Raw genomic sequence first — 22,245 nt, forward strand, 5'->3', positions numbered from 1 at the left:
GAGAATGATACATTATAATGAAACCATTACCTAAAAGAAACGGATATTCTGAATTACTGCTCAAAATGCTGCAAAGATCACTGGTCGCATTAACTGGTAGGGTAGCACCGGCATTGCAAATGGCGAGGTAAGCCACTGGTTGAGTAGTTAGAGAAGAAATATCAACTTTTTCCTCCAGCATTTTGACCAAGTCAAAGCCATGGAAGTTGTGCGGATTTTGGCAGGAGATGGTCAGGGCATTAACGAACATGCTTAGTTGGTTTGCGGTTAGTAGATCCGTATCGTTTCTAAAAATTTGAAATCATGATGAAGAATAACAGTTTGAAAGCATGATGAAGAATAACAGTTTGAAAGCATGATGAAGAATAACAGTTTGAAAGCATGATGAAGAATAAAAGTTTCAATAATGATGAAAAATAAAAGTTTAAATAATGATGAAAAATAAAAGTTTAAATAATGATGAAAAATAAAAGTTTAAATAATGATGTATTAACATTATATCTAAATATTTTCAGTGTAATTTTTTTAAAATGCAGATATATATGATTTATATAAATTTATTTACACTATATTATATTATATATATATATAAACGTAAGCGTACGTAGCGCAGAAATTAGTTTTATTACATACTGTCGAATGGCAACAGTTAAGAATAAACAAATCCCTATACGAATGTTTCAAACTTCTTCATTGAACGTTTATATAGCTGCACATAATTCTATGCTTCGTAAATTAATAAAGCTACAAAATATTATTAGAAATTCTCTGGATAAGGCTAAAGCGTAATTTCTTGAGAGTAAAAAGATGTAACAGAACTCAAGAAATAAGAATTGAATAAGATTTAATGGATGTAAAAATTGGCATAACTATTGCCTGATGAGCATTGGCCTATGAAAATTTATGACTATCTTCCAAATGTATAATTTCATAAAAATGTTTTTAGCAATTAATTTTATTTTTAATGACATCAATTTCATTTCTGCACTATTTTCCTTTTTATTTAGTTTTTAAATGTAATATACAATTTGTAACAATTAATATTTAATGTTATGAAATTCAAATTAATCAAGCGCGAGCTTCTGCCAATGTTAAAATTAAGATTTTGAAATGCATTCGCTGAGCCTTAACTCCGAAGTAGAATTTTTACTTCTATTTTCGATTTGTAATACATACAATTTTTAATTTGTTCATGTCATAATTTATTCAGTTAAACCCATGATCTTATTAAATAACAAGGAAAATGTTTTTAAAAAACTAGCATTTCACAGCTTAATATTTATTAACTTAAAAGGTCAATAATTTAGGTGAATAAGCTGGTCGCCAAAAAATAGTAAGTTTATTTTATGATTTGTTTTGCAATATAATAAAGTACTAAAAATTTAAGTAAAAAATGGAAGCGAATAATTGGTATCTAGAAATAATAAAGAAATTCAAACAGCACTTTCACATTAAAGCGTCCTTTGGACAGCAAGCATATAACAATTGAGAGAAGTATTTTTCCTATACAAAACAATGAAAATATGTAAATTTATTGCAGATACCAAAAATAGTTTCGCATCTTACCTGAGTTGTAATCAAATATTGTATGTGCTAGATGAAGTTAATCGGAAAAAATAAGGGTGGAAACGCCTGTTTTTTGTACAACATGTTTGCTTTTGTCACTTAGTTTCTTTCAACTTTAAATAATTCTAGTTACTAATTATTTTTTGGCTAAACTATTTAAAAACAATGTTCTTTTCTTAATTTGATATCAATTCTAAATCCTTAAAATAATCTGCTTAAAAAATATAATTAAAATTAACTAATAAGGAAGCAAACAGGAATGTTCTCTTCACTTTCTTGCATATCTCCACATGTGGTGTCTTATTTTTTAATTTTAGGTAGAGTGAAAATAATCAAAGGATTTTGAACTTCATTGCATCGAACTGTTTTGCCCCCCCCCCCAAAAAAATTGACTTCTAAAAAATTGTTGCCTTTTAAAGTTAAAAGTTAAGTCTAACTTAAAATCGACTTCTAAAAGTCAATTTTCTAGTTCCTTGCTAGCTGAAGTGGGAAATTTCATATGCGCATGGCATATATTCATGGATTTAGCACAAATTTTGATGCATATCTATAATTTGGCTGAGAATAAACTATGTTTTAAATTTCATTATATATATTGCTTTATCCCTGAGTTGTGTTCATATGGATGAGTGGACAGATTTTAAACGGGCGGATTTATTCCAGAATTTAATAGAAAGCTTTAATTTTGTGTTTCGTTATAGACTTCTCAGAAACACTTCCTAAGAATGCCCTAACATTTCACAGCGCATCTTATTTTTTTTTTAAATTAGTCTGTTTCTCTTTATAATTACATTATAATCCTCCGGGGGGCACCTCGAAAAGAGGATGAGATTTTTCCGGTATGGTAGTTGGATCTCGCCACCCTGGAGGGTACATAAATAGATGGAAAATCTGGCTTCTCCCATCGATGACGGGGCGGACTTCCTTCCGGAAGGGTTGCACCGTGGCCGGTGATGGCCCTTAAGACTCAAACCACAGTTCCCGCCAATGTTGCTGTTATGCCGGTACGGTTAATCAGTCTTCTTTATCCGTGGGCCTTCGGGAGGGTCGGAGAGTCAGTAATATGGCTTAATTAGGTTATGATATATAAAATCAGCCGTCAGAAATTTCTGTGTATAAGTATATATTAATATTCAAAGTCATAAATCCTCATAGACATTTTTCATAAAATGTCGACAATAAGTTTAACACATCGGTCTATCAATAAAATGCTGTCTATTTTTTTTTTTTTTTTTATGTATGAGGACTGTATTAAAATTTGAAATATGCGTTTCATAAAAATAAACCATTTTTATTTTCTCGATGTAGGAATTGTGCAAAGAAAAACATTGTAAGGGTAAGAAAACTCGATATTTTGACGATTCTACACTCTTCAAAGCTCCATGAAACCCAAAACCCCACTTTTGAAACTACGTCTGTCTATAAACATAATTACATATTGTTTTTACACCAAATTAACAGTACTCTCAAATTTTGAATGAAATCCTTTCACAAGAGATTTGTCTGTTCGATTACAAATGAAAAAAGTAACTACAAAATGAATAGAAATAGATACATAAAATTTGGCGCACAGATTTAAAGTCTAAAACATAGATATGGAACTAATATGGAATTCCAAATTCGATAATATGTAACTAGATCTAAAATACAGATAAATATAGAAATTTGGAACCAAATTTATCAACATATTGACAGTCTGTACTTTCATAAGCATGTAAACGCGATTAACTCAAAAACACAGCGACTTCAATTTATGAATTTTGGCCATGCAACTAAAATTTTAGATCCAAGTCAAATTCAAGAAAAAGTGTCAACATTTTCCCATTCGTACTACAGTAGAAATAGTTTAAAAGAAATTTTTATCTTAATTTACAAATTCAGAAGAAAAAATAACTCTTAACTTTATATACTCTCTCTTCCTTTAAAAGTATTGTTACGAAATCTCAGGGATTCGTTTGGATAGTGGGGGTTATATGGTGTGAAGAACGCTCACTCACCAGGCGGCAGTAGAAAATAAAACAACGACGTTTATTTACACGAAGACACACAGGACAGCACAAAGACGACAACTATATATAGCACAGAAGACGATTATCTTCAGCCGAGACGTGCAGCTTCAACAGCAGCATACAACAGTCTCTACTGCAGACAGTATCGCACAGCTTAGTTCAGCACTAGCTTCACTCCGTCGCTGCTCCGCTTATTTCTGGAAGGTCAGTTCCTTATCGTCGGTTCCGACTACTCTTCGAATCCACTGGTCCACGACTCAATTCACCGTCCGTTCACGACTCCGACGACTCCACTGGTCCACGACCACTCTTCTCTGTCGCTTCCGACTACTCAATTCACCACTGGTTCACCACTCGACTCACCACTGCCCGGCAGCTGCGGGTGCTTCCTTTTATAGGTCTCAGGAGGCGGGTATAGAAGCCTCTCAACCAATCAGGAACTTTCGAGGCGTATCTCCTTTCCTACTGGACGGATCGGGAAAATTCTCGATGTTTCGGGTATAATCTATTTTGGCGTCAAAGTCGTCAAATTCGTCACCAAGTCGCCAAATGGTCGCCAAGCTCGGGGACCTCCCATTGAACCAACTATGCTGGAAAGCCGCATCACTATTCGTAACAGTATAATAACATTTTATATAGCTTTAAAGGCCTAATAATTTACAGTGGAGACATGCCAATTAAAGGCATTTTAATTTGAAGGGAAAAATAGTTTATTTAAAAACAACCCACTAAAATTACATTGAATACTAAATAAACACATTAACCGTATGCCATTACGATTAATTGCATTGTAGATTAACGCCAAACAGATTAATATATTAAGCACTTGCTTGCTTTGCTACACAGTTCTTTACTGTCTTTATGCAAGGAATAAAGATATGAACAGTCAGATCTTACACGGCCTAGCCTAAGATCCACCATCTTATTCCGATGGTACAGTGAAGGAAATATCAGCGTTTTAGGGAATATGAGACAGTTCAGGGGAACCATTTCTAATGGTTTTAGAGCGATGTTGGAAACTCATTTGTTGGATAACATTTAAAGAATCAGATATATTGATATATTAGATGTATATCAATATATTTGGCATAACAAATATATTAATATATCAAATTTTATTAAAAAATGTATGCTTTGAACATACCTTAACAAAGAAGCAAGAGTTTGGACCTCCAACTGTTTCACCATTAGTTTTCTTTTTAGGTCCATAATTGTAGCATTTCTTTCGGTTCCTAAGTGCAAAGCTATAACTCCCCTGTGAGTGTTCTCTTGCCAACCTAATGTTGGCGACCACTTTTCCATCAGCCACCGCGTTCCATTTAGTCTACTGTCATCCACTCCAGCGATTGCATCCACTCCAGTTTCTAAAATATAGAAATTGAGAACTATAAGCCTTTATTCAATGCTTTTATTTTTTTCCTGCATTGAATTAAAACAGTCAAAAAAATAACTTTAGAAGAACTTGTAATAAAACAAAATTTATAGAACTGGAAAACAAACTATACTTATGAGTAAACTACTTTTATATTATTGGAAAACTACAAAGAGCATATGTTATAGTTAATTCAGTTAACCCTTTCTAGGACCGTGGGAAGTATGCTTCCCACCAAATTTATCAATCTTTGTATGAATTTATGTAGGTTTGCATAAGTTCTGACAGTTTTTTTTTAGAAAGACAAACTTAGATGCTTCAGTTCTTTATCTCACACAAAATGATGTGTCTTGATTTATTAGTTAATTATTAATTAACCAAATTTATTAAATTAAATTTATCTAATAAGCTAAATGAATCCCTTTTCTTATTCTAATTTCAAGCCTAAAAATATTTTAACATAATATGACTAGAAAAAATGGCCCTTTAAATGGTTGATAAATATGAAAAATCCTAGGCCGTTGTAATAAATTGATTAATCACTTGTTGGTAATTGTTTATAATAATCAATCAATGTGATTGATCTATCACTTTTACATTACGATTATATTACCGGATTAATATTATGGTTCGAATCAACTATTTAATTCATTTGACCATAACATTTAACGTAAGAATAATATCAATAAAGTCAGGTAGCTCATTCTGTAAATGGAAGTACTGCAGTTCATTTAATGAATCATCGAAAACACAGGGCTATTAGATAATCCTTCCAAATATCTTACCACTTATTTATGGACCGTAGCACCATCTATTAGTTGGAAATTTCCTCCGAAGGATTTATTAATGTCCAGTAATGTGCATCATCGGTTCAGCATCCTGTGAAACTTTGCCTCACTCGCCCATATTCCGTTGGAAAAATTTCTGTAGCACCTACTTTGTTCAATGCGCAATTTCAACAGTGAAAGCGCGGCTGTTTGCTCCTTGGTATTAGGTCCTGCAGCGTAATTACATGGTATGGATGTGCCCCATTGCCGTGCAATATTTTCCATATTTGGCTTTGTACTAAGCTACAGTGTTTACTATTTGTCTAATACTGCTGCAGGGATGGGCTAATGCGTAGGCCAATATCTATTCTGCTGGTGAGGCCGTGGTGGCCTGGTGGTATGGACTCTGCTTGTGAGCCGAAGGGTTTCAGGTTCGAGACCCGATTCCACCGAAGAATCGTCCTGTAAGGGGGGTCTATTGCACCTTAAATCCGTCATGACAAACGTCCTCCCGCTGGTGTGGTGTGGAGAGGGAAGTGCCAGCTGAGGTGTCGTCCTCGTCATCTGACCGCGGTTCAAAATGACGAGGTCCGTCCCAAAATAGACCTAGTGTTGCTTTTCAACTGGATGTTAATATAACTAAACTAAAACTAAATTAAACTTCGGCTGGTAGTGAACTATGCATATTTAACCTGTTTTAAATATGCTGGCTTCTAGCACTACATGTGTCTGAGGCGTCAAGTATCATTTTCAATTAATGTCAACGTTTGACGTGCTAGTGTGGAAATCCGATGGCATAAGTACATGCAGCCATCAACGCATTCATTTAGTTGGCATTTGTCGTAGAAAATTCTTATTTTACAATTCTAATAATTATCCAGACTCGCCATTTCCTGACAATACACCGCATGAAGCGAGAATACAGGTTCGGGTGGGTTTTATCTGATCCGTAACGTCTGACAATACAATATTGCTACGAAAACTTCCCAGGTGGGTGAACGTAGGTTGCTACAAAATAGCACCACAACAGGAAAGATGACAAAAAACGATGCTTTATTCTATTAATATTCCAGAAACTTGTAACACAGGAGCAATTCAGATAGCGCAGAGATGAGATGCACAAAATTAATAGTGCTGACACAAAATGTTCACACGACATAAACTGACTCAACTGTCAATACGACGCTGCATCGTATAGCGTCGGCCCCAGTTTCAATCTAGCTGTCTTCTATACGGTCAAGTCGCCTACAAATTCAACAAAAACAGCTTACATTATATTCAAATCAGATTCAGGTCTCTACAATTGAGCCCAATTCAACTAATTCCTTAATAGAAATATCGATTCAGTTCTATATCGTAAATTTCGTCCCTAAGCTCGCCAAATTTAGTGACAAATTGCCAAATTGTCACCAAAATTCTTGCCATTATTGGTATCTCTGACTTATGCTAAGGTAATCCCTTGAGATTCACTGTAAATATTCGTATTCGAATATTTACGGTAATATTTAGTGTAAATAAATATTCGTCTCGTCCTATTCGATTTTATAAAAAAAAACTAATACACGCTTTTATTTTATTCATCTTTTAAATACATTTCCAGTTTTACTGTTGTATTATGCTGTTCTTGTGGATCTATAAATCGTCAACTGAACTTTGCTTTTGATAATTGCCAGTCTCCAAGTTATCTGTATAAAATGCTTAAATTGTATAAATGCTTAATTGTAGGGTCATAAGAATTTAATCAAGTATAATTGTGCAAATTTTGCGATTTCTGATCTTCAGATTCCCTTTCTCCCCCCACTCACGTGATTTCTTATTATTATTTACTGTCTTTATTTGCTTTCTTTGTTGCTTAAATTACACTTCGCAATTGCTGCACTCTGAAAAATTTATGATAGTATCGAAAAATGCTTTTTTCAATTTCAGAACAAATTAAATCACATTAGGCAGAAACATTTTAATCGATAATATCTCTCCCAAATTTACGATTAACCCCATAAAAATCTTGTGATTTTGATATGACAACTTTGTAGTTAAACTTTTGGACTTTGGTTCCCGATATTCTTACTAAATTTTGTACAGGTTTTGGTCTCAATCACTCGAATAAAGCATGTACACAATGCTTATTCGTTTTTCCTAATTACATACAAAGCGCAAAACTTTCATGCGTGATTTGCGAAAGAAAATAAAAATCTGAGCACTCACAGTTTTCAGAACCATTCCCAAGTTCCATAACTTTATACGGGTAGGTGGACATGAGTAAAATCTTTATTATTATTAGAGAAGATGAAGAAATTTTTTCGCAAAATTGTTATTCTGTTGACGTCATTGATAGGATAAAAACTTACATTAAGTAATAATTAAACGGCAATTAATAGCTAAAAATATTTAAGTAACATATTTGCTTCTAGAATACATAAGTGCACACAATTTTAAATCTCTAACATTAAAAAAGTGAGTAGAAAAACTCTTTCTCGAAATTTCATGGGAAATACTTAACAAATCAATTTAAATAAATATTTTTGTACCAACCGCAGCTCTCCTCGTCGCTTCCGTCAGGACAGTCTTCAATTCCATTGCACACTTGAGAGAAAGGAACGCATGCGCCATCGTAACATCTAAAGACGTTTCTCTGATAGCAAAGGAAGTTTTCTGAAAAATTTATATTTAGAATAAGAGAACAAGAGCCATGCTAAATTGTATACATATCATTAACTCAGAAAAAGAACAAAAACCCTTTTAATGTTTCATGCTATTCGTTCCAACATTTTCCGGTAAAAGGAAATTGTTGCTTATGGCACTTATCATAGACAAGCCAGCAGACGAAATCAGCTATTTGAAGCCGAGTGTTAGCGTATCTCGTTTCAGTAGCGCCATCTACGGCCAAGAGTACGTCTTAGCTACTCATGCATTACAGCTCTTTTCACGGGACGGACTTCATTCGGGCATTCCATTCATTCATTCATTCACAGATCGTAATTTAGACCTGAATAAGGGAACGATCACCTCTGAGCCAGTAACCCCAGTGGTACTGGTTCGACTTGGTGGACTTCGTGGCTATGACGTATTTATACATGCACCAGCCACCATATACTCAGAAAGTCAATAGCCGGCAACTCAACCGATGCGAATACAAAGCCCTACCAACCAGGCTATCGTGGCCACTTATAAGGAAGTGATTAATCTGTTTAATTTAACTTTGTAGTTTCACGTTTTTAAGAATGAAATTTCGAATTTCATTTTTTTTTCTTCTTATTTCTTGGTGTGCATAGGGGATCTGGTATTTCACATATTAGTACATAACCAATAGTGATTGAATATTTTAAAAACTTCAGACCTCACGAGTTGTGATTTTCGATATTTAATTTTAGAAAGATTTGTAGTAAGTTTCGACAATAATATTTTTATAATAATATATACAAACCGAATAACAATATTTATAATTGTGAAATACATTTAATATTAAAAAAATACTACAGAAATATTTTTTAAAAGCAAAATTATTTATACTCTAAAAATATAAAATACAATTTATTTTGAAAATCTGAACGTAGAAATGAAGTTGTGAAACTGCTAAGAGCAAAAATTATTTAATAGAAATAATTAACTAGAAATTAAATAATTTTCAATCTCGCATTGGAAATTCCTAACCCTACCTTGATAGTACAAAATATATTAAGAATTTTATTTAAAAGAGTTGATTTTAGAAACTTTCATAGCTTTATTTTTTTCTGACTTTGTTTTAACCATAATTGAAAAAAAAATATCTTTTTGAAGTATATTACTCAAAATACTTTTAAATACTGTTTAATATTCATTTTTGTGAAAATCGTTTCAAGTTTGAAAATTTCTTTGAAAATTAAAACCATTTTATTCCAAAACATTGAACGGAAATAACGCTAAAATGGGAATAAATATTGTTCCTGCAGTGTAAACGGTGTTTGTATAGTCATTGTTTCAAGTAGTATTAATAAAAATTTCTTCTCTCTAAGTCTTGATCTTCTCATACTTGGACATTGAATACAAAATAAAAAAACTTTAATTACAAATTAATACAAAACGAAAACTTTTTTAAAGATTTCTGTAAAAAAACGATGGGAAATGGAAGTAAACTATTTATGTTTATACAGATTGTCCCAAAAGCGCGGAAGAAGCGTTTCGTTTCTTTCACTGTCAGAATTAGACATATACTTCTAGTTGCGAAATTTCTCCAAATGAGGTACTAAAATATATAAAATTACTTTGGTTTCAGTAGTTTTTAATAATACAAAAATTTAATTTGTATAGTAAGCGAGCAAGATGTTTTTCTTACATACATCTACAAAAATGCAAAGTTTTATGCTTCTAACTGTAAAACCCTGTTGATATATTAAAAGATAAATATAGTGATAAAAATAATTTATCCATACCTCTAATAAGTTTTTGAGCGATTCGTTACTTATAATTTTCAACAATTACTTAGTTATGAATGAAAAATTATTAAAAGGATATAATCAGAAGATACAAACTCATTTATTAACATTCATTAAATTTCAAAAAACAGTAAAATAATAAATTAATCGTATATTTAAAATTTTATCCAAACTTTCACATTTGGAAACAGTACGAAATTCATTTTTTCAATAATAATTGAGTATATACTATCAAGTTCATCACTTGTGGCTTAAAAATTCTGAATTTGTCTGCAAAGGTCTGTAAAGCGTATATTAACAAAGCTCATTCATCCCTTAGTTCAGACATAACAGCAATCAAAATTAACTGAATATATGTTATCATTCACTATTTAGCATACTGTTGTACAAAATCTAACCAATGAAAGAATTTCTAAAAATGCTTCAAAATGCATTTATATAAAATTGCCACTGATGATGAAATTATTGTATGAAGAACGAATTTTTTTATTTCTTTAAAATATTTTCATGATCTACTCTTTAACCTAGATTAAAACTGCATTCTTCTTTCGAAATTGACACTGTCAGAAAAAAAATGATTTGATTTTACCCAAGGCAGGGCGCAAATGTAAATTTCTAGACGTCGATCATATAATTATCCGATTCATCATAATGTCAACACTGTCGACTTTGGTATGTTGAGTTCTGGACTGATTCTTCGTATACTAGCATGAGGATAGCTTGAAATTTAAGCCAAAATATCAGATATAAAGATACTGCAATTTTTAACCACTAAATCGTTCTGTAAACACAATTCCTAGAAGGATAATTAAAATTCGGAAAATGATATTTCTACTCTTTAACTAGGGCAGCATTACAATCACATGCAGAATAAATCGTCAGCATATCCAAATATTCTTTGATATTGAATAGGTCCTTATTTTAGAAAACACTGAAGTGCGAGCAAAGCCTTTTATTTTCTTGCTCTGCATTTCAGTACTCTGAAAAATCGTAAGTGCTCATTTCCTCAAATTTCATTTTCCTTCCTCAAAAAGTCGAAGTTGCACAATTATGAGTGATTAACATATTTCTTTAAAGTTATAATGATCGGATGATGTACAACTAAAGCTACACAACTAATTACCTATGACAATTTTTGTGCATTGAATAAATGTGTGTTTTTGCCATAAATATTTCCACCTAAGAATGCAATTAGTCCCTTTAAACTTAAAAATAGGTATATATCTGCAACTTCTGTAGATAAAGATTCGAAACTTTGAGCGTGTTTAAATGAATTTTTTAAAAAAGCATTTTAATATTAGATGTTTTTCGATATGGGGACAATACAAAAAAAATTATGTTTGTAGTATCTTCCTCTGCAGAAAAAAAGAAATGTTTTCATGTAAACACCCGTCTTATTTAATGAAACTTTATAACTGGCAGTATATGCTTGTATGCAATATTCAAGGAAATTCTAGCTTGTTCCGTTTATTGCATAGCCTTTGTAAATCATTTATGTAGAATAAAATACAGAAAATAATTTAAACCGCATAATGTTTGTAATTAGTTTACACCACATCTGTTAATATTCCTAATTTTTTTAGGGACCATTTATAAAAAAAAGTAACGTGTGCTTGTGTGATAATGTAAGAATGTGCAAAAACTGTGCTCCAAGAAAAATTTGATTTCCAACTCAATTTTCAGATTTCTCTTCTGTGTAAAATATTAAATTCAATACAACAACACCCAAAATTAAAGAAAAATAACTTCGATTTCGTGTAACTCGCCCTTTTTTCTTTCAATATTTATAGTTTTAAAATATGTTAGATATGAGAAATTCAGAAAGAAAAACAACCTTTCAAACTTGCATTCAGATCTTTGAAATTGAATTTTTTTTAATCCGCCATAGAATTAGGTCTGGTTCCCTGCGGTGAATAACTAGCTGAATTCGTATAGACAGACCTACAATCAATACAATAGTACAGATTTGTGATTAGTCTGCTTTAATTGAAGCTGATGCTTTAGATAGATCCATTAAAAAAGCAAACAATAATATTTTAAGAAATTAGTTTGGTTCTTGATGAAAAAAAATTCTTATGCTTACAATAGACTAATAGTGTATATGACATACCAAAGTTTGATTGACATTGAGATGAAACAACTGACATTCAAATAATTTCATTTTATGCAATGCTTTTATTTTATTATGTGGTATTGTGTATGGTACGATATATCCAAACTATACCAAAAAATACCCTTCCTCGGTACCTGGTGACTCGAATATACTTTGGAAAGAACGTTCAGATCGCTTAGACAAAGAAGTGACAGAAAATACAGCTTAGATTGAATGAATCTCTCCTGAAGATATAATTTCAAGCCTCAAAAAAGTGTTGCATCAGATCACAATCAATAATTATAGAAACATTAAATATTTCATCTCCTTACGAGAGATCCTTAGCATTGAAGCACTATCTTCCTGGTCCAAAAACTCGGAGGGAAGATGTTGTCTTGGCCAGACTCATCAGCAAAACAATTATAACACCAGGACTGTTGAATCGTTTTAATCTCCAAAATGATCCTCTTCGTAATAGCATTTATAGAATGTAATAGCATTTATGATATTGAATACACAATTCTTTCGAGCAAAACGTATACATATTATAGAGATAAGTTGTGGATTTTTCTACAGTTAGATAAGCAAGATATCCTTCAAAAATGTTTTGGGTAAAATAATATGCAAGTTTCTCTTCAAGCAATGAAGCACTTCAATATCTTTAATTTTGTTGATCACATTCTGTTGAGGCATTTTTGAGTCTCTTTCCTTTATCAACATTCCGTGTTGCGGGAACTCTCCTTCTTATTGTACCTCTTCTTTTCACTGGAACTTTAGAATCTCGAATATGGACTAAATCCCAGAGCGAAACTTCAATTTGTTTTTTGGTGTGTGTGCGCGCGCTCTAGTGTTTATTGATATAAATATTTTGCTCTGGAAAGAAGGGATAACAGCCATTTATGCTACAAATCCCAATATCCTACTTCTTTCAAATTCAAGTGGCGGTATATCTCACTGCTACCTTATTTTTATTAAATGCTTTCTTTCCAAATAGCCATTTCCTAGCCTCTGCTATTTTAAAGCTGAATTCCGGTTTTTTCTTATTTGTGTGTGTTTTTTTGTCAATTCCACCTTCCACATTAATTGAAAGTACAATAAAAATACTTTATATATAAATGGATCTCTAACTGTAGTTCCTTTCAGCCGATCGAAATGGCATTTCAGATTTAGTTATCCGCAGGTACGATTTCGAAATTTTGTGAATGACCAAGAAGTGGCGTTCACTGTTTTAAGTACAGAAACTCGAAATTGTTGAATTGCATTGCCCACTTTATCTCGACACAAAATACTCAGCGCATGTGAAAACGCTGAAGAACGTTATGTGTATCACAAAAAACAGATGCGTTATATAGATGCATTAAAAAACTCTGCAAGTGTCCTCTACCTGCGAAAAAAAAAACACTATCTGTTTATTGTTATCTCATATACAGAGTATACATGATCAATCCTCAAACTTAGTCGTATTTTAAAGGAAGGACTTTATCAAACGAGAAATTGCAAACGTTTCTTTTGCTATGTTACGTTCGGCTTTATTATTAACATTCTCCATTATGTAATGTTTAATTACCTAGCATAGAATCCATGAGGAAAATAGGTTATCCAAATAAAAGTTTCTTTTGGTCCGATGATCTCTGTTCTCATCAGTGATTAATGTCTTGTTTCTGTCATGTGCAAATTTATTACGTATGCACCTGGATCGTTCTTTGTATGTTCGCATAGCTGTTTTTTATGCATACACAACGCGTCCGTTTTTTGTGACCGTTCCAAAACTCTTTAGGGTTTCCGCATATGCTAAATATTCTGCGACTGGAAAAGTGGGCATTGTCGTTCGAATGTTTTGAGTTTCTATATCTATAACCGCAACCGTGGACGCCATTGTGTTGCCGTTTACAGAATCCCAAGCAATTACCACTGAATAACTATGTCTTGATTGGTTGAAAAGACCACCCACTAGAGGTCCATATATCGGAAAAGTCTTTCTATGGCCACCCTTTATTAATGTGTGGCTGAGATATGTCAATTGATTCTTTGTCTTCAAATGTGTTGGCCTGGTGGTAAGGTCTCAGTTTCGGAACCGAAGGGTTTCAGGTTCGAGACCGGATTCTATGGAAGAACCGTTGTACAAGTGGGTCTGGTGCACGTTAAATCCGTCGGGGCCAAACGTCATCCCGCTGGTGTGCTGTGGAAGTTTGGAGAGGAGTTTACTAGCTCAGGTGTCATCCTCGTCATCTGACCGAGGTTTAAAATTACGAGGCCCATCCCAAAACAGCCCTAGTGTTGCTGTAAAACGAAACGTTAATATAACTAAAATTACTTGTCTTGAAATATTATATTACTTTGTATAATAGTAAAATTCCTTTTACTTATTACTCTTTACTTATAATATATGACTTACCTAGTCGGTAATTCATCGAAAATTTGCTGGTAACGTAACTTCCTGAATTTATGTAATGTGTCACCGTGACATCGTTAAATGCTAAAATCGGTTGCCACTGAGACACACCTGGGCAGAAAACGAAGGTATCATTTCTATAATTTGCAATAGAGACTTCCACTTTGGAATAAGAGCAATCCTAGAATAAAAACATTTTCAATGATTAGAATACAGTGGAAATAAGGAAAACAGGAAAATGAAAATTGAAAAAATAAAAGAAAAAAAAGAAAATTCGAAGCTAAAAGTAAAAGAATAAAAACAGATTTATTCAAAAATTGGTATTAAGTAATATCGCTTTAAATACGATTACAGTAAAATAAAAAAAAAAGCAGGAAAGAAATTTCAAAATAAGACCAGTGATAGGGATCTCCCCGGTACGTTCTCATGTTGGCTCTGTAAAGGTGTTATCAGTCCCACTACCTAAAAAGCTGGGGTCGTCCAATAAGAACATGAATGTCATTAGTACTCAGATTTTTATTTTGAGAATCCCACAATTGAACATTTTGAGGGCAATGATTCCAAAATTTGATACAAAACTGCAGTTTTGTATCAAACAGAAATTGGAATTTTGTATGCCATCTTAACAGAAATGAGATGACATTAAATTTCCTATGTATAAATCATTGCGTTTTTGAGTTCTCACGTTTACAAGTATGTAAATATACGCACAGACAGGCAGTCCACTGCTTGACGAATTTTCTTTTTATGCTATACCTGAAAGTAAAAATGACATTACCGATTTATTTTAATATCTAATAACTTTTATATATAATTAAAAATGACCAAAAAATAATTTTAATAGGATATGCAGTATTTATATTTAAAATAATTTTAACAAGCATGTTTGTTGAAGATGCAATATACAAGACATTAATGATAATTATGTAATAAAACTTCACATAAAAAGTTTTTGCATCTGATGCGATCGAATTTTAAAAAATAATTGAGAATATTTCATGCGTCATTGAATCATTCTATTGCAATAAAATTCTATATAATTGAATATAAGTATAATTGCATTTATTAAATTATTGTAACAATAAGTCATATGTTAAAGACATATTTAAGTAAAAAAAAAATCAAATTAGAGTAACACTTTAGATTTTTTTTTAGTTTTGAATATGAATAAACTCAAGTAATTATGACAAGAGAAAAATATTCGATATAAAGGTATTCAAATTACATAAATACTATTGTACAAGCATAATATTTAATAAATACTTATTTAATAAATAAATTTTTTAATGTCTAATATTAAATATTTAGGGTTATTACAGTCCATGTAACAGCACGCTACTCAATATTGTACAATTTTGAGTGATATATTATTCAATACTGAGAATATTATTTAATGTCATACAGTACATACATGCATACCATAAGAGTACTTGCACATACATGCATACCATAAGAGTACTTGTAGATACATGTGCAGTGTTTACAACATATGTATAGATTAGGAAGATTATACTTAAATAATACACACTAGATTTTACCTAACTAGATTTGACACTCAAAATGCAGATAAAATAGATGGTACTTAACAAAAATTGGAAGCTACCTCCTATATTTTTTCTTTAATAAAATCATGAAAGAATAATACAAATGCAAAATGTCTTCAATTAATCATTGCAATACGAATAGTTTGCTCTGCAGCAATTTAGAGATTGCTCTTTTTTTCGTTCACTATTAACTACACAAATTAATTGAGTTTTAAAAATGAGAATGATAATTATTACAAAATGCATCATTGCATCCAGTTAAACGGGCTAAAATCCCAGAATCTAGGAAATACAGTAGAAAACTTCAAAATTAATGTTAATAGAAAATCGATTTATTAATTTATTCCTCAGTTATTATTAGAAAAATATAACATATATAAGATGATAAAATTTATTGTTCCTAGTTACCATTAAATCCGAAATAAATCACAAAACCAAATCATGCAACAGACCAGAATTTTACAGTCCTTTTAAAGGTTGCATCAGATAAGTAATAAAATATATACATCTTGTCATTAAAGTATATTCTAATTAACCCTTAACTTGGTACGTGCGGTCTGTGAGATCGCTAGCGATGGATTATCGATCAACCCTATTCTATTTTTAGCTCAATTGAATGGATTGACCCTGTAACTTCCTGTGACCCTTCAATAAACGTGCACTTTTTCAACCGATTTCTGCAAATGCTTTTAAAAGAATTCAGTTATTTCTTTAAGCGCGGCCTCTAAGACCGCATCTCCCTGTTAGTGTCCCAGTGATAAACAATGCTTAGCAGATGGCGCTAAAACTTAGGCCCCGAAATATCATCCAGTTTACTGATCCTATTATGAAGCAGTGCTCCAGACACTTTTTAAATGAAGCAGAAAGTGATTTTAGTGATAAGGATAATTGTACAGAAGAGTTTTTCTATGAAAGTTCGCATTCAACCGATTCTGATATGAATGGTGAAACATAATTAATCTTTCTAGTCATAATGCATTTTTAAAAATTTATTAAATATATTAATATACCAAGAGAAATATATACAGAATTTACAGGTTGATTTTTATACTAGTTCTTTACACTTAAAATGCCCTAGAAAACTGTGCTATGAAAGTCACACAAGCCGATAAAAAAAAGGACCAATTTTATTTAGTGTCATTTTATTTTTTTTATTTTTCATATAATTGTTGAATTTTACATTATATTGTCTTCTATATACCTTCATATACTGTAAAAATAAATATGATTTAAAAAGCAAAAAGTAATTTTTTTCAAGAATATTATTTATTGTAACATGTAATTTGAGAAGAAAACGTATCTTCCAACGCATTGACTTTTTTCAATGATAATATATTTCGAAAAATTTCTATCTATATATCAAGAAAAATATCTGCAAAATATATTAGCAGTTTTTCGTACTCATACATTCATTAGAAAATTTAATTTGAGTGTAAATAAAATAAGGTCTCGTAGACCAAATCTCCCAATTAAGGTTTAGGTATCAATCAATGCTAAATGAAATGTTTATGATAAAAAAAAGGTTTTTGCCTTCCCGTATACCGAGCATAGAGAAAGCATTGCAATCGTCAAAATACCGAAATAAAGAATTTTACGATTCTCCGCGTTTTAGAATTCCAAGCTCGAAAAGAACATTTCCGAACTAAAGCGTTTTACGATTCTCCGCGTTTTAGATCCCAAGCTCGAAAAGCACATTTTTGGCATTATGGTCGTCTGTGTGTGACAAAGATAACTTAAAATCTCTTTGATTTAGATGAATGAAATTTGGAATACGATCTTTACACCAATTCTGAAAATCTCTTTTTAAAGAAAATTCAAAAAGCAAATGTACAGCAAAATCTATTTGGAGAAAATCTGTCTGCCCTCTAAGTTATTACGAAAGCTACGAAAGGAAGCTAAATGGATAAAACTCGGTTCAGATATTTAACATCTTTTTTTAGACATCTCTCAAATTGCGAGTCAAATTTAAGAAAGGATTAAAAATATATTGGTCTTTACACTTAAAAGCATGTCAACGCGATTCATTAAAAACGCTTTGATGTAAATATCAAATTTGGTATGCTATAACTTAATTGCAATTGTAATTCTGTATCAAATTTTGGTTTCAATCAGTTGGGGAAAATGCGTTTGAAATGCACATTCTATTTTATTAGTGTATGCGAGAAAGTTTTATGGCGATCATTTCCATTCCTTGAATTGTTATATTCAGAAGGAAACAAGTTATAAGAAAAAACATTTAGATTCATGTCAGAGCAAGTCACAGAAAATTCATCCAACTCTTGGTCGAATTCTTAGCAATCACAATATTTTCTTTCTATTCTTCGTTCGCGAGAAAATAAAGATGAGACAAAAATATGCTTTTAGTTTTAGAAAATTATAATATTTATCTTCGTTTATTTCACTAGATGAAACTTATATTATGATTTTTTTTTACCCTCGAAGCACGATTATAAATGCTTCCTATTACTTGTTTATAAATATTTATAGGATTTTTCTAATACCTTCAATCCTTGTATGATGCAGTTCTTTCCTTCTATATTGCATAGCAGATATACAAATTAAAAATTACAAAATCACATTTTAACTTACGAAATTTATCTGAATTTTTTTTTACAAGTTATTCACTATAATCATTACTCGTACATATATGAGTTGCTAATAATGCTCATAATCACTATTTCAAGCCTTCAAAAGCAGACACTCCCAATTGCAAGCCTTCAAAAGCAGACACTCCCAATTGCAAGCCTTCAAAAGCAGACACTCCCAATTGCAAGCCTTCAAAAGCAGACACTCCCAATTGCAAGCCTTCAAAAGCAGACACTCCCAATTGCAAGCCTTCAAAAGCAGACACTCCCAATTGCAAGCCTTCAAAAGCAGACACTCCCAATTGCAAGCCTTCAAAAGCAGACACTCCCAATTGCAAGCCTTCAAAAGCAGACACTCCCAATTGCAAGCCTTCAAAAGCAGACACTCCCAATTGCAAGCCTTCAAAAGCAGACAGTCCCAATTGCAAGCCTTCAAAAGCAGACAGTCCCAATTGCAAGCCTTCAAAAGCAGACACTCCCAATTGCAAGCCTTCGTGCAGACACTCCCAATTGCAAGCCTTCGTGCAGACTCACAGCTTCGAAATGTCACAGACAGACATTTTCCAAAAATGTGTTTTTCGCACTCAGATGTCTCAAATTTGGAGATTCGCCAAAATCCCAAGTTCAAATTTTTTGACGATCACAATGTTCCAGCCTATACTTTGTATATGAAAAAGTAAAAACACTGCAGCCTAAACGGAGGAAATATGTCTGCGAAAAGTCTACTTGGTTGTGAGTATGTGAAGAAAACAATTCAAACACGCTTCAGTCTACATCAATAAAATTAGAGGTATGCTTTATCTCCAACATACATTTATTTACATTTTGGAATCAAATCTATCAAAAGTGAGCCTGTCTGTAGTTATATATGTGAACGCAACAACCAAGGAGTGCCATTGCTATTGAACTTGCAACTAAAATTGTAAATATGTCACAATTTAGACAAAAGAGGCTAGAGGAAATGCTATGAATAAATCCCAACTTTTTTCACAATACTATGAAGCCCAAAACATAACATACTATGCAAGTAAGTCCGATTGAAGTTTGAGAACAATGCATTTAAGGTGAATTAATAACGGGGTGGTCGGTATAGGCTTTCAAATATTCGAACTTGCAAATACTAAGTTTATGGCCTGAGCCAACTTACCGTTCTAGAGTTCCAAAATGATTCCATGCTGAGTTGTACATAACTGTTTGACGGAATAGTTATTTCCCAACAATAAAAGTAACTGTACGCTTTTGTGTCATCATAGATAGTTCCAGAATCGTCTGTTAATTGGTAACATGACTCACTTAGAGCAATATCTACAAGGTAAAAGAAATTTATACAAATAAAAAAAAATATTTTAAATTTAAAACATTTTAAAAGCATGCATTTTAGTGACTTCATGTCTGACTTAACCCAAAATGTGCTGATTTTAAGGGCTGAACGATTGTAGGTTAAACTAATTCGGATTAAAAAATAATCTTCGTATCAGTTTAGTATCAGTTTCTAGCAGATCTTAGTTTAGTTGACCGAAATGAGATTAGATGCAATTCATTTGGAAACAAATAAAAATTAAAAGATGTCTAAAAGAATTCTTCATATTGCTTCAAAAAGTACCAATGCATTGAATCATAGAATTTTAAATGGATTAAACAAAATGCAGTTTAGTTTATTTATTTTCAAATCATTTAAATTGGTCTAATCAAACTTCCAACATTATTTTGGGTATCCGAAAAGGATGAAAACATGAATATGGAAGAAAAAATTCGCATTTATATTTATATTTATTTATATATGTTTTGCAATTTCAAAAAATAGACATGTTTCTGTTTCCAGTGATATCTTTATTTTGTTTCTATGCCAATTAGAAGCCAAGTTACAAAAAAACTATTGACATGTAAGTAATACTTATTTAGAAGCATTTAAAATCAAAAAACTATTTTAAGCATTTGAAATATTTTTTGAAATTGTAAACAGAATAAATCTCACAAATAAAAATGAAACCATTTAAAAAAATTGACTTAAAAAATTGAAGATTTACGAGAATTATAAGGTATAGCAAAAAAAATGAACGAATTTAAAATTGTAAAAAGTAAAGTAAAAAAAATGAAACAATTGGAAAATGAATACTATTTTTGTATTTTAAAATAGGATAAAATGTAAATATTGCATGAATGGGCAATGGATTTTCAATTCCTTGAAAATAGGACTTAAAAATAAATGGTTTTCTATTTCATTTGGTCTATGAACATTTTTTCATCTTTACTGTTCTTCTTAACAGTATTATCCATTTTATTATAATTATTTATTTACACTTTGATTACATTGGATAATTCACGAGAAGGAATTAAATATTAAAAAATAGTACAAAATTAAAAAAGAAATGGAAAGTTTCACGACTGAGAAATTACGACTGATTTTAAAAAAAGATTTTACAATGAATGTACACAATTTTCTAGTAAATGATTCCAGATCTACCATTTATGTCTAAATATTAACCACTTTAGTAAATAGGATGCTTGGCGTCTAAGCAAATGATTATGCTTAAGTCTTTTAAATGATTCCTGTTTTCTTCTTTATCACAAAATATTTGAGGTCTAGCTGCGTTAAGTGTGTTTGAAACAGCTAGACCAAATATAAGATGTGTAACCTGATAAACCACTTACATATTTTAAATTAAGTAAATAAATAACAATTAACAAATTCCCATTTCGCTGCTGTATTCTGAAATAACCAAATATTCTCAATCTATTCTTCTTTCTGGGCACTATAATAATGATTCGATTTTGTTTATTTATATTTGTATAATATACATTATTAGTATAATATATTTATTATATGCATTATTTATATTAATACAATATAATTTAATTAACTCAGGATATAATCGAATGCGTTTGTTAAGTGAAATGCAATATGACTAACAGTAGCAATTTGAATCAGAATTAGTCTTGCAATTTATAAATAAATTCGAATTATCAACTAAAATATATATTTTTCCAATGAAAAGTAGAAAAACTATACATTTACCCAATCGGTAATAAAAAACACTTCAATATTCAAATTTAATAACATCGTGTCTTGATTTATAGTTAACAAATCTAGTAGTTGTACACCATTTAAGAATAAAAATGAAACATAAAATGCCAAAATGCCTATCCAACTTTAATTTTGTAATTTTAAAAGTAAAAATTATTAAGCTCAAATGATAATGTTAATGAGCATTTTATTAAAAATAATTTATACACTGAAAACAGTTAACAGATGCAGATTCCATGCGTTCAAATTAGATGCTGGGGTTAACTAATGGGATAAATTAGATAAAACTGGGACTAATTGGATGAAAGTAAATATTAACTGGGACTAATTGGATGAAGGTGAATATTAACTGGGACTAATTGGATGAAGGTGAATATTAACTGGGACTAATTGGATGAAGGTGAATATTATCTGGGACTAATTGGATGAAAGTGAATATTATCTGGGACTAATTGGATGAAGGTGAATATTATCTTTGACT

The 22,245-nt window shown here is 31.5% G+C and overlaps 1 protein-coding gene across 1 annotated transcript in view; it reads right to left on the bottom strand.

Annotated features, from left to right (window-relative positions):
• Positions 1–22,245, bottom strand: part of LOC129969937 (uncharacterized protein CG3556-like) — a 42,877-nt gene that overhangs the window by 20,169 nt on the left and 463 nt on the right. Inside the window, exons 2-6 of the mRNA XM_056084424.1 lie at positions 19,887–20,044; positions 14,614–14,791; positions 8,247–8,366; positions 4,720–4,939; positions 31–287 (exon numbers count right to left, since the gene is read on the bottom strand). Of these exons, the coding sequence (XP_055940399.1) occupies positions 31–287; positions 4,720–4,939; positions 8,247–8,366; positions 14,614–14,791; positions 19,887–20,044 (933 nt within the window). The remainder of the gene's footprint in view (positions 1–30; positions 288–4,719; positions 4,940–8,246; positions 8,367–14,613; positions 14,792–19,886; positions 20,045–22,245) is intronic.

Source organism: Argiope bruennichi, chromosome 1 (genome assembly GCF_947563725.1).
Source record: "Argiope bruennichi chromosome 1, qqArgBrue1.1, whole genome shotgun sequence".
In the NCBI taxonomy this organism is placed as follows: Eukaryota; Metazoa; Arthropoda; class Arachnida; order Araneae; family Araneidae; genus Argiope; species Argiope bruennichi.